The 12,825-nt window shown below is 42.5% G+C and overlaps 1 protein-coding gene and 1 long non-coding RNA gene across 2 annotated transcripts; one reads left to right on the forward strand and one right to left on the reverse strand.

Moving 5' to 3' along the window:
* The first annotated feature begins 220 nt into the window (after nucleotides 1-220).
* On the forward strand, nucleotides 221-9,461 carry LOC136355609 (uncharacterized). The gene is made up of 2 exons (XR_010739929.1): nucleotides 221-350; nucleotides 9,159-9,461. It is a non-coding gene; the product is annotated as an uncharacterized lncRNA (long non-coding RNA).
* On the reverse strand, nucleotides 1,837-3,833 carry LOC4334233 (allene oxide synthase 1, chloroplastic-like). Its single transcript, NM_001402274.1, has one exon. The coding sequence runs from the start codon at nucleotides 3,616-3,618 to the stop codon at nucleotides 2,080-2,082; it is 1,539 nt and encodes a 512-aa protein (NP_001389203.1). The 5' UTR covers nucleotides 3,619-3,833; the 3' UTR covers nucleotides 1,837-2,079.
* Nucleotides 9,462-12,825: the final 3,364 nt, after the last annotated feature.

Here is a 12,825-nt window from a genome sequence, read left to right on the forward strand (position 1 = left end):
GAATCAGTGTTGTGCTAGTGCGCACCGCTTTATGGGAAAGTAGCTACCAAAAAGATACACTGTTGGCAAGGCAATCGCGAAGGTGATGCCCATTTGCCTGCCCATTTTGGATCGCCTCAGGCAACTAAGGTAAAGAATGATTGCATCTTTTTTAAGCTCTGTATGCATCTGTGACTAGGAAGTGTATTCTTCATGTCTTATCCCTTTTGCATAGCTGAGGGAGTTGGGCCGGGTGCAGTTTTGTGGATGTGCTGATCGTCAAGCCGCCGAGCCAGATGAAAGATTGCGAACTCCATGCCCACAGGAAATTTGCAAGTCCATAAAGATTCCGAGCAAAAACTATTGTGGAGGTAAGAATGCATGTGCATCTGTTTTATACTCAGTACTGTCAGGATAGTTGTTAGCCCGCTTCTATTTTACTCAAGGTTGATTATCTGGGGTTTTCTTGCCTTTTTTTCGCTTATGCTTATCAGCTAAAATTTAAATTTTCAACCTTAAATTTGAAATTGATTTTAAGAATTTTTTTCATCAAAATTTATTTTTCAGTATTTGCATTTATATCATTAATAATACGTATATAAAAGTTTTATTTGTAAATTATTTTTTGTTTGTAATTAAGTCGTTTAGCTTATTTCCCCAATAAGCCATCTTTTGGCCTCTTTATTGGGTCAGGGTCATATAGCTAGGTCGGTCAGGTTGACGGGTGGAGTATTTTAGAGCAGTTACAATAGCAGGCTATAAGCCAACTGTAAACATATTGTAAAGAGATAAAAAAAGAGAGATAAGAGCAGCGGGCTACAGATCTGTAGCCCGCTGCAACACGGACTCCAAGACGTAATGTGTGTATGACAGGCAGGACCAGGTATTAATAGTATAGTAAGCAACTATTGTATGAATTAGCTATTACATTGATTATAGATGATTTGGAGCTAGTAGTTAGCTATACTATTAAACCTGCTTTTACATAATGGATCGGTATTCAGTACTACGTAGTATAATTTACTTACGCACAGGAATGGTGGTGGTCCTCAGGACCGTACAAATGCTGGCGCGACAACTTTGGTTATCCTTCGCCGAGTTTAGTTCTAAATTTTTTCTTCAAACTTTTAACTTTTTCATCGCATCAAAACTTTTCTACACATAAACTTTCAACTTTTTTATCACATCGTTCTAATTTTAACTTAACTTTCAATTTTGACGTGAACTAAACACACCCCTTGTAACCTGTTAGTACGTTGAAGTGTCCATCTCCAGTCCTATGACTATTTGAGTGTGGCAGCATGCCAGCATGCACACAACACACGGGCTAGTTCAACACGCACAATCGGGATTTTGATAGTGGACAAGGCGACCGTTCAACATTGAGAAAATAAAACAATACTTAGTCTCGCTTGGGCACCATCACACCGATCACTTTCGGTTTCTCCATCCACTTTCATCTCTAAACAATAGCCATTAATGCATAGTAATGCGACCTCACACAAGTGCTAAGATAGCCGCCACCGCGAACAAAGTTTGTTGGCTATCTACAATTGTATGCAGTATTTATGCATCAAGTTTGATTCTCAGCATTAGTCACAAATAATTTGCACACCTGCTCCATATGGCTAATAAGTGATAACAGAACAGGGTGACAATGAACAAGATAATAGCCATCACCATCGCCGACTCCCTGGAATCTTAATCCAACTTTATGGCGCTAATCTAAATATCCGCTTGCTTCATTAGCACTGGAGCTTCCTTGTTCTTACCAGGATAGCTAGGGTGTGTTCGGGAGTGAACCTCACTCATTAACACGCAAAACAAAGCAGCGTTTATGTCATAATTAATCAAGTATTAGTTAAAATAAATTTGAAAAATATATTAATATGATTTTTTAAAGTAATTGTGAAAAAAAATATCTTCTACTAGTATTATCTCAGCAAAGAAAATCACTACCAGTGCAACTCCGTATCCGTACAAGCTGATTGATCACACCATACAGAGTGAAAAAATTACTAATACTACTAAAATATTTAGTGAAGAAGAAGAGGACGGAAAATAAGATGACCGGGCGCCGGAGACTTTGACCGGCGGTGGTCAGAAGGTGGCCTTCTTGAGCGAGGTGACGGTGACAGATGAGCCGAGCGTGGAGGTGCCGACCTCGACGTCGAAGGAGTCGTATCGGAGGAAGAGCTCGACGAGGAGGAGGCGCGCGACGAGCACGACGAAGTCCTTGCCGGCGCACTGCTTGTCGTGCAGGGTGGGCGCCGCCGTCTCGGGCCCGTTGGACCACACGACGTGGCGGAGCAGCCGCGCGCCGTCCTCGCCGAGGAACCTGTCCGGCACGTACTCCTCCGGCCGCGCGAACACCCGCGGGTCCTTGGTCGCCATGGGCTGGTACCCGAACAGCATCTCCCCTTCCCTCACCTCGTACCCGTAGTCGTGGCTCTCCACCACCATGTCCCGCTTCGCCCTCCCGTACTGCATCGCCACCGGCGGCTCGATCCGCAGCGCCTCGTACACCGCCGACTTCACCAGCGGCATCTCCGCCAGCGCCTTCATCGTCACCTCCCCGCCGTTGTCCCGCACGGCGCCGCGCACCTCGGTGGCGAGCCGCCCGTGCACACGCGCCCCGGCGCGGCCCAGCCACTTCACCAGCGTCGGGAACAGGATCTTCATCCCGCCGAACGAGTTGAAGCAGAGCGCGAAGAGGATGTTGTGCACGGCCTCCTCCCGTGCAATGCCGAGGCGCTCCCCCTCGTCGACGACGGCCTTGGCCGCGTCCCGGAAGAAGTCGGCGAGGCGGTCGTAGTCCTTCTTCACCAGCGCCGGCGGGAGGCGGAGCGAGTGGAGGAGCGTGTCCTCGACGAGGGTGGGGAGGCCGAGGCTGAGCAGCGGGCTGAGCTGGAACAGCACCCACTTGGTGATCAGCTTGGGCCCGTCGCGCCCCAGCGCCGACTTGGCCGGGTCGCGGCCGAGGAGCCCCTGGCAGAGGAAGCCGAACGCGGCGGCGTCGTTGTGGACGCCGAAGTCGGCCTTGCCGACGCGGGCGAGGTCGTTCTCCATGAGGCCGAACAGGTCGCCGTACACCTCGCGGAACTTGGGGATCACCTGCTGCCGCCGGTGGGAGAGGAGGTAGAAGAGGAGGGTCTTGAGCGGCGCGTGGTTGGGCTCGGAGGGGTCAAGGTAGGAGAGGACGCGGTACCCGCCGGTGAGGTCGGTGGACGGCATGAAGGTGCCGGTGAAGAGGTCGGTCTTGTCGACGAGCGACGTGTCGAACAGGACGGGGAAGGAGGCGGCGTCGAGCAGCGCCACCACCCGCGGGTCGCGCGCCACGAACGGCCCGGGCGGCATGTTGAGGCGCACCACCGTGGAGCGGTGCGCGCGGACGCGCGCCGCGAAGAAGCCGTCGCGGCCGCCCGGGCCGTAGAAGTACTCGTACCTGTCCCGGATCGCGCCCACCACCGGCGGGCCGTAGTCCCCCGGCACCTTCCGCAGCGGCAGCCGCCGCTTCGGCGACACCACCTCCTGCCGGTCCGTCGCCGACGCCGACGCCGACGCCCGCGTCTGCCGCCTGATCACGACGCGCGCCGGCGACGGCGACGCGAACGAGATGCAAGCCGCCGCCGTGGCCATCCCCCCCTTGATCCGATGAACTACACCTAGCTACTACTCCCCGAGCTAGCTACTAGCTCCAACTGCAAGTCCACAGCCACGGCCGTGCAGGTGCAGGTGCAGGTGTGCAGATGGTGTCAATTCGTCGAACAGTATGAGCACAATTAATCTCGGATCGAGCGTCGTTGGGGGTTTTAAAAGTGGAGGAGACGCGACGCAGACACAGTCACGCAGCCGGAGTACTAGCAGCTAGCAGGTGAGCCTGGTCTATTCAACGTGGGGCGAGTGGGAAAACGTGGGGCTTTGATTGTTTATTATTTTACGCGGGTGTGAAGCTGGTCCGGGTGATGGATCGCGCGGCGGCGGGATGGCCGGCGGTGGCTTTCCGGTGGCCCGGCGATGGGCGCGCACGTGGGGAAGATGGGTGCAGACTCCGGAGCGTGTAGCACGCACGCACTGGGCGTAAAAGGTGGTGAGCCCAATCACCACCTTACTGGTTGACCTGCCGAAGACCGCTCCGCTGGCCGGTGTCTTAGGGCTCCTCCGAATAGTAGGAATGAAAAAATAAAGGAATAGGAAAAGCACAGGATTCTGACAGGAATACAATTGTAAAACAGAGAATTGCAAAACACAGGAATGGCTGTTTGATATTGGACCACAGGAAAAACGTAGAAATCAGATGAGAGAGATAGACTTAGAGGAAATGTTCCAAGAGGTTATACCTCTTGCTAACTTTCCTCCAAAATGTGCATATGATTACCCATTCCATAGGAATTTTAAAGGATTGGATATGATTCAATTCTTTGTTTCAAAGGCATTCATAGGATTTTTTTTCCATAGGATTAAAATCCTCCAAAATTCCTACATTTTTCCTACAAATCAAAGGGGCCCTAAAAGGGCATCTACAACAAAGCCTAACTGAGGGTACTCGTAGGGACACTTATCTCCCAATGGAGAATAATCTAGGTAGGCTCTTTAAAATCTTAGGCATCTGGATGAAGGAACTCAAGCTCACAGTGGGTGTCCCAACCAAAAAGCCCACGGTCGGTATTTTTCTATACTACCCTTCTCTTTTTCCCACCGCAGCAATCCTCCCTCACTCTCGTCACCGTTCTCTCCCTCTATCTCCCTTCGCACGGCGCCTCTCTGTCCCGTCGTCAATCTCTCCCTCTTTCCCCCGCCACTCGTCGTCGTCCTCCTCATCGGCGCTGGATCCGCTCTCCTACGTCCTTTCTCTCCCGTCGTTGGTTCTCTCGCGGTGGCGGACAGCGAGCGGGGCGCGGGGTGGCCGACGGCGAGCGGCGCGCGAAGGCCGGATCTAGTGTGTCGCGCCGCCACCGCTCTCCCTCCGCCCGTCGCCATCACGGGGTCGTCGCCGGTTGTTGCCATCACTAGCGCAGGGTCGTCGTCGTCCCCGGATCTGGCCGCGCCGCATTGAGGAGACGATGGCGGGCACGGCGTCGGCAAAGGAGGCCGGGGAGGACAACGACTCTTCCGATCTCTTCCTCTCTCTCGCCTCTCATCGCTATCCACCTCGCGGACGTCGCCTCTGGCTCCTCCACCACCTCGCCGCCTCCAGGTCTGGCCAAGGGTAGAAAGGGAAATACATGTGTGGGAAGCGGTGTCCACAAGCTCCAGCCCTAGCTACGGCGTGCCCAATGTAGCTCCTGGCTTGTCCCTCTACCAAAAGTCACCAAGGGGTGCGTCCCCCACAGGGGCACGAGATGGACATGAAAAGTAATGGCCATGAGCAGGGGTACGAGCCAAGTATACCCATTGCTCATGCTTTTAAGGCTTGTTTGGGGGAATCTCTGACAAATGCAGTTCTTTTAGGATTAGAAGCTCTTTAGATAATCATCTCTAGCTTTTCGTTCAGATTCTAAAAAGATATAGTAAAATCTAAAAAATAAACTAGAAAATAAGCTAGAAAATTGAGCTATAGTTGTAGAAACTAGAAAATGAACTAGAAGCCAGAAACTAGGAAACCTAGCTTTTTCATATTCTTTAGAGACCGACTATCAATCAATTGCTTCTTATAATTTTAAGCTCCCTAAATTTTGAGAAGCAACTGATTTAGTTTTTGAGAATATGAATTTTTTTTGAAAAACCCAGTTTCTAACTTCTAAATTACTTTTTGAATTTTGTAGCTACAACTTCTTTGAATTTGGATGGAAAACTGATTTGTTTGGAAATATTTTGATTTTGGAATAAGCTACAACTCTCAATTTTTTTCCCGAACAGTCCTATAATAGTATGTGAAGTATGGCCGTAGGTATACTCTTACTACTCTATGATATAGACGTGGATGCATCACATTGGACGGATCCACACACGGCACATAACTTGAGACAAATTTTGTTAAAATTTTGAATTTGAGTTTTTTACCTAGTCAGTATACACTGCTAGTCTAATAACCGTGACAACTGAGTGGTTAACTGGTTATACTCATAGCTTTAGTTTGCATGACCTCTTTCTCTTCTCAACTTTTAGGATAGTCAGGACTATCAGACAGTTTTTTTTTTTCGTTTTTCCAGTTTGTGGTAGCTACTATCTCATTTCTATTAATGGAAACGGAGGGCTCTCGCCCTTTGATCTTAAAAAAAAGAACTGAGTGGTTATAATGGAGTTTGTCAACTCTGGTGCCAACTCTCAAAATGAATAACAAACAAACGCAGAGGTAGCTGGCGAGGCTACATATCAACCAACAGCACTTTGTAATAAGAAATTAGCTCAAAGATTTAACGGATTTTGTATCCAACGACTATATATATTTTCCGATCTCCCACGAGGTCCATGTGTGATCAGAGTGACAGAAGAAGGATGTGCGGGCGGGATGTTCGCGTGTTGCGTTGGTCGGTAGGTGCAGTGACGCCCGAGTTCAAGGCCGAGGCTCTTCTGTACTCCTTCCGATCCACTCAATAATGCACGTACATATTTTTAAATTTGAACTCTATAGATACTTAATTAATAATAAGTTGAGTTTTGTTTGATAAAAATAATATCATTGATTGATAATTGAATTTACTTTTATATAATTGTGATTTTCTCACTGCAAACATCGTACTCCCTCCGTCCCAAGATATAAGCATTTTTATTATAGTGTCAAGTCAAATATTTATAACTTTGACTATTAATAGAAAAAAAAAGATCAATCATGTAAAATTGATGTTACTAGATTTATCATTAAACAAACTATCATAATATGCAACTTCTTTTATTTAAAATATTTTACTTTTATAGATATCGTTGATCAAAGTAGCATCTCGGAGACTAAGTTAAAAATGCTTATATTTTAGGATGGAGAGAGTATTATTTAAGAAATTGAAAGTTAAAAATTATTTCCGACGTTGATCTGGTTGGTGAGAGCCTGAGAGAGGTAACCCATTCCGCATGTGGAGACCACGCCCAGTTGCCCACACGGCCCACCAATACACACATCCTACTACCGCACTCAACTGCCGGGCCCTACGGTGAAAGAACGAAAGATTCTCACTGTCTGCAATTTTTTGCTTTTGTTTTTTAATCGTGCACACCTGAATATGCAACGGCAACTCATCCATTTTCTATTGCTCAACGCTGATTATTGCTGAACCTGTCAAAATTGTCACATAACTTCCGCACCAGTAGTAGGGTAACGGTGCGTTTCGTGTGAAAACTTTATATGTAGAAGATGTTTTAAATTTTAATAACTAGCTGGGTGGCCCGCGCAATTGCGTGGCTAGCACCCACAAAATTATCTAATTTTTCACATGATTCTACTTAAAATTTATTAAATATCTATCTCGTTGTTTTAGGACTTTCAAAGATCGAACATTATCATCCCCGGGTTTATAGTTTTTAGAAGTCACACCTGTTACTACCCTTACTCCTTTGTCACCCCTTTATTTGTTGCGCGGCTAGCACCCATCCAGAATTATATATTTTTAAGCATGGTTTTATTTAAATTTGTTAAATAGCCATCTAGCCGATCTTAAAAGATTGAGGCCCTCTTTGTTTAGGCTTATAAGCCAACTTATAAGTCGAAAAGTCTAAACTAAAACAAACAAGCAGCTTTTTCATTTGGCTTTTTTGAAGCCATAAGCCACTCTAACACTATTAAGCCAAAAGCTAGGTTGGAGAAGCTTTTTTGGCTTATATGAGATAGATGTATGACTCCACCACTAAACTTAGGATATTAAATCCACTAGCTTATAAATCATATAAGCCAATAAGCTGACTTAAAAGTCTAGGCCAATAAGCCTAAGCCTAAACAAAGAGGGCCTGAATCTTATTATCATCGGGTTAGTTTTTAAAAGTCAATAAGTCGTCACCCCTTACTTTTTTACCACTCATTTATTTGATTGCCCGACCTGTCACAACTTTTATTCATCCTCTTTGAAACTTTCATATTTAGATCTTATAGTTTTTTAGTTCATTGTCTTGTCGATTGACATATTTATATTTTTAGAAGTTACATCAAATGTCGTCATTGTACTGTTCTACAATCCACCCGATGTCTCCTCTTAGTTGTCATTGGAATTTAAAAAGTCAAATATGATATTATGATTATCGTTGTTTTTTTTCTTTTTAGAAGTCCAGTCAAACGTCACGACTGCGCTCCTTGACGGCTTGCTCGCTGCTGTTTCTCTTAATCGTCATTGAGATTTTTAAAATTGAATCTAATCGTCATTTATATTTTTATTGTTTTAAAATATCCCATCAACCGCTACACCCTATTTATTTATTTACGGCTCACCCGTTATCCCTCCCTCTTTATTGTTATTTACCATTGTTGTGTTATGGGTTGTTCTTTTAATATTTTTTTTATTTTGAACTTTTGTTATTCATAAATCGTATTCTTTCTTAAACTTTTGTTTTTATTTTTCTAATTTCATAATTTATTTTTTAAATTTTAATTAATCACATGTTGTGTTGTAGATGGTTTTTTCTTTTCATAGTCTTTATTATTATTATTATTATTTCAAATTTAGTTACTTATAAATCATCTGAATTGCTGGTTGTATATTTGGTGATTAAAAAGGATCGAATAGATAAAGAGACAGTCGCTTCATTTTTACTGGCACAAATATATCAAAGTATGTTCTAAATAGTTTTGAAGTGATTAGACTGAAAAAATAATACTTACATGTGCACACGTATATACACGGCTTTCTGCCTACCTAGTTCATGTTTTGCTTTTTTTTTCCCACTGGAATCAAATAGGTTTAGATAACAGTTTTGGAATTGGATCTCGATTATTCCATCGAGCAGGGCGCTTTGTACTCCTGTATTAGCACTACAACTCTAATTCCTATATTTATATATAGGTGTTACATCTCAACCGTTAAATTATGAACATTAAATTGTGAATCCTCTATAATCTAAACGTTTAATCTGACTGTCAGTTTATAGCGGCTTGCACTAATTCATCTCCTGTGAAAAATATACACTAATTACAATATGTCGATATCATTTGTACTTTCATAAACATCAAAGAAACTTTTGGTGTTTGATGCATTGCCGGCTGCAAGTATTGATCTGTTTGTTGTAATATCTATGTAAATATCATGTCTTTTTACTAGGGTCGGCTCCCACTATCATTGGATTCTGCCGCTCTAGCCCAATCGTTGCTGCTTGAAATCTACAGAATATATAGGTGCAGCAGTGCAAGCTTTGTTTATTTGGCAGCACAACTCTTGTCCATATAGGTTTGTAATTGAATTAGATTATACGTCTACTGTGTACACCGCCAAAGAAATAGAAAAGGACAAAGACTCCTAGTATGTAACGTACACAGTACAGATCTATACACTTATCTTTTCTATACTATAAACAGTTAAAATCTAGAATTGCCAAAGGTTTTAATTAATCTCGTATTGGGTTCTTATATGGACTCCTATTTCAGTATTGATTATTTTTAATTCCGAATTTCAGTTATTTTTTAGTTTGTATTTCTACTTGGACTCTTGTTTTCTTTTTCTTCGATTAATGTGGGAATTTCTAGCTTCCACAGCGAACGTGGTGGCTTCCGCGCAATTGCGCGGCTAGCACCAATATAAAATTATATATTTTTTATTATGATTTTACTTCAAATTTATTAAATAGTTATCTCGTTGTCTTAAGATTTTGAAAAACCAAATCTTATCATCCTCTTATTTCTAATTTTATAGTTTTTAAAAGATACATCAGTTGCTACCCCTTACTTCTGTCATATTATTTTTTATTAGCTTTGTTCATTCTCCTTGGAACCTTTAAAAATTGGATCTAAAAACTTATAGAGTTTATTGTCCTGTTGGGTTTCTTTTTTATAATTTTTAGAAGTCCCGTCAAATACTGCCATTATACTCCTCTACAACCGTCCACTGCATCTTCTTTTTATTATCATTTCTATTTTAAAAATCGAACATAATTATCGTTTAGGTTCATTTTTTTACTTTCTAGAAGTTTCATTTTTTTTACTTTCTTGAAGTTCTGCCAAAAAGTCGGCGACTTTGTCACTATACTCCTCTATGGCTCGCCTGTTGCCGCCCTTCTTTATTGTCATTGAGATTTTAAAATCAAACATGATTATTATTGGGGTTTATTTTTTTTTTACTTTTAGAAGCCCGAACCTTTAAAAATTGAACCTTATTGTTTTTAGAGTTTTATTGTCTCGTTGGGTTTCATGTTTTTTATAATTTTTAGAAATCCCGTCAAATGTTGCCACTATACTTCTCTACGACCTGTCCATCGCATAATCTTTATTGTCATTGGGACTGTAAAAGTCGAACATAACTATCTATCGTTAGAATTCATTTTTTACTTTCTAGAAGACCCACCAATCATCGGCGGCTCTACCATTGTACTCCTATATGACCCGCTCGCTGCCTCTCATTTTTATTGTAATTGAGATTTTTAAAATCAAATATGATTATCATTGGGGTTTATTTTTTTACTTTCTAGAAGTTCATCAACCGCCACCACTTTGCTCCTATAGGACTTTACTTAATTAATCTCGTATGTGTTTTAGATGGTCTTTTCTTTCAATAGTCTTTTTTTATCACCAATTTTAGTTATTTATAAATTGTACTCCTAGTTGAATTTTTTTCTTTTTCTAATTTCAGAATTTATTTTATTTATTATTATGTTCTTTTGATATTTTTATTTTTTATTTTCAATCGCAGTTGTTTCAAAATTGTATTCCTACTTTAACTCTCTTTTTAATTTGCCTAATTTCAGATTATTTATTTATTTATTATTAGAAATTTTAATTAATCTGCTATTGGGTTCTTATATGTACTCTTATTTCAATATTGCTTATATTTAATTCCGAATTTAAGTTAATTTTAAATTGTATTCCTACTTGAACTCTTATTTTCTTTTCTTTTTTCTAATTTTGATTTTTTATTTTTTATTCCGAATTTTAATTAATCTCGTATTGGATTCTTGTATGGAGTCTTCTTTTAATATTTCTTAATTTTAATTCCGAATTTCAGTTATTTATAAATTGTATTCCTACTCGAACTCTTCTTTTTTTCTTTTTCTAATTTTGATATTTATTTTATTATTATTCCGAATTTTAATTAATCACGTATTGGGTTCCTATATGAACTTCTCTTTTCATATTGCATATTTTTAATTTCGAATTTTAGCTATTTTTAGATTGTATTTCTACTTGGACTCTTCTTTTCTTTTTCTTCGATTAACGTGGGAATTTCTAGCCTCCACGACGAACGTGGTGCCTTCTTTTCGAGCTGTCTTAATAATATAATAGATAGATAAAACTATTTTTTAAGTTTTTAATAATTAATATTTAATTAATTATATGATAATTGCATCTCTCGTACAGCTAATTAGCCCAAATCTTAATAAAAAACAACGCACCTTTAGGGGCCATTTGAATCAAAGGATTTTTATAGGAATTTCATAGGATTCAAATCCTATAGAAAATTTTTCTATTTGTCCCTTTGATTCAAAAGATTGAAGCTTTCCAAATCCTATGAAATTCCAATAGAATGATATATTGCATGTGGATTTTGGAGGAAATTTAGCAAGAGCTCCAACCTCTTGGAAAATTTCCTTTGAGTCTATCTCTCTCACATGATTCTTACGTTTTTCCTACGCTCCAATCAAACGACCATTCCTATGTTTTTCCTATGTTTTGTAATTATCTGTTTTACACTTCAATTTCCATTTTTTCAACCCTGCGATTCAAAGGGGCCCTTAAAATCCATCGGAAAAATAGAGGAAGCAACCAAAAATAACATTTTACTCCGTACTACACTTAACAAGCGTGGTCAGCGTCGCAGTCGCGGGGGCTCGTTCCTTCATGCTTTGTGTGCGGGTGCGCCTCCTTTTCCGACACATTTTTTTGTCACGCCTCCTCCGTGATGTGAATGTGATCTCACTTGATTTGGAAGCTCCCAGCTTGATCAAGGCGAACTGGTCGGCGACGCACGCAGTAATAGATGTGGTGGTTCTTTGAGTTGCTAAGCAACTTTTCGTAGGTAGTGTTGTCTTATTGACCGACGACTTCTGTTTCAGGCAAAGAGAAAAGAAGACCTGGGTGCAACAGAGTCAAATGCTCTGTTTTTCAAAGTGTAGTATCACGAATAGACCCCAAGTGTCGCACTCCCGTTTCACGCTGACGCCGCGCGCGCGTGCAGTTTCACACCGCTTCGCATACGATTCGATGCATCGTCTGCTGATTCCAAAGAGACCGCGTGTGCGCCGTGGGTGCGGCCAGTCAGCGTTGCGCGGTCCGCGAGAACAACTCCCCTCGCACGAAGTGGTAGGCTCGCGAACCATGCGGTTCCATCCTGCTCGATCACACAAGCAGTAGTACAGTTTGACAAGCAGCTTTTTTTCTACTTTTTGAACGACTCGCACGAGACGGTGCGAAGTTCTATTGACAGAGCAGGAAAAAATTACAAGATTATAACCCTGGAGGATCATAACTAGAAAAAAAGAAAAATACACCACCCCCACACACCGACAGCGCCAACACACACGACCAGGGGGAGGCTAGCACCGGACCGGCCGCCGCTAAGCGTGACCTGCCGTCGCTAGACTAACAAAGGAACACAGACGAGATCGCCCTACAGCTAGGGGTGCCAAAATGACGTCTTCAAGAAGAGAAGCGATGGAAAAACCGCCGCCGCCGTCCGTCCGGGCTCAAAGGAGCCAGGACTGGGCTTTCGCCCGGCAACTGCCCTTGAGGGGTGAGACAACACGACAACGCCCTCAGGAGGGGGAATTAACCATCGTTGT

The sequence above is a fragment of the Oryza sativa genome, chromosome 3, assembly GCF_034140825.1.
Source record: "Oryza sativa Japonica Group chromosome 3, ASM3414082v1".
In the NCBI taxonomy this organism is placed as follows: Eukaryota; Viridiplantae; Streptophyta; class Magnoliopsida; order Poales; family Poaceae; genus Oryza; species Oryza sativa.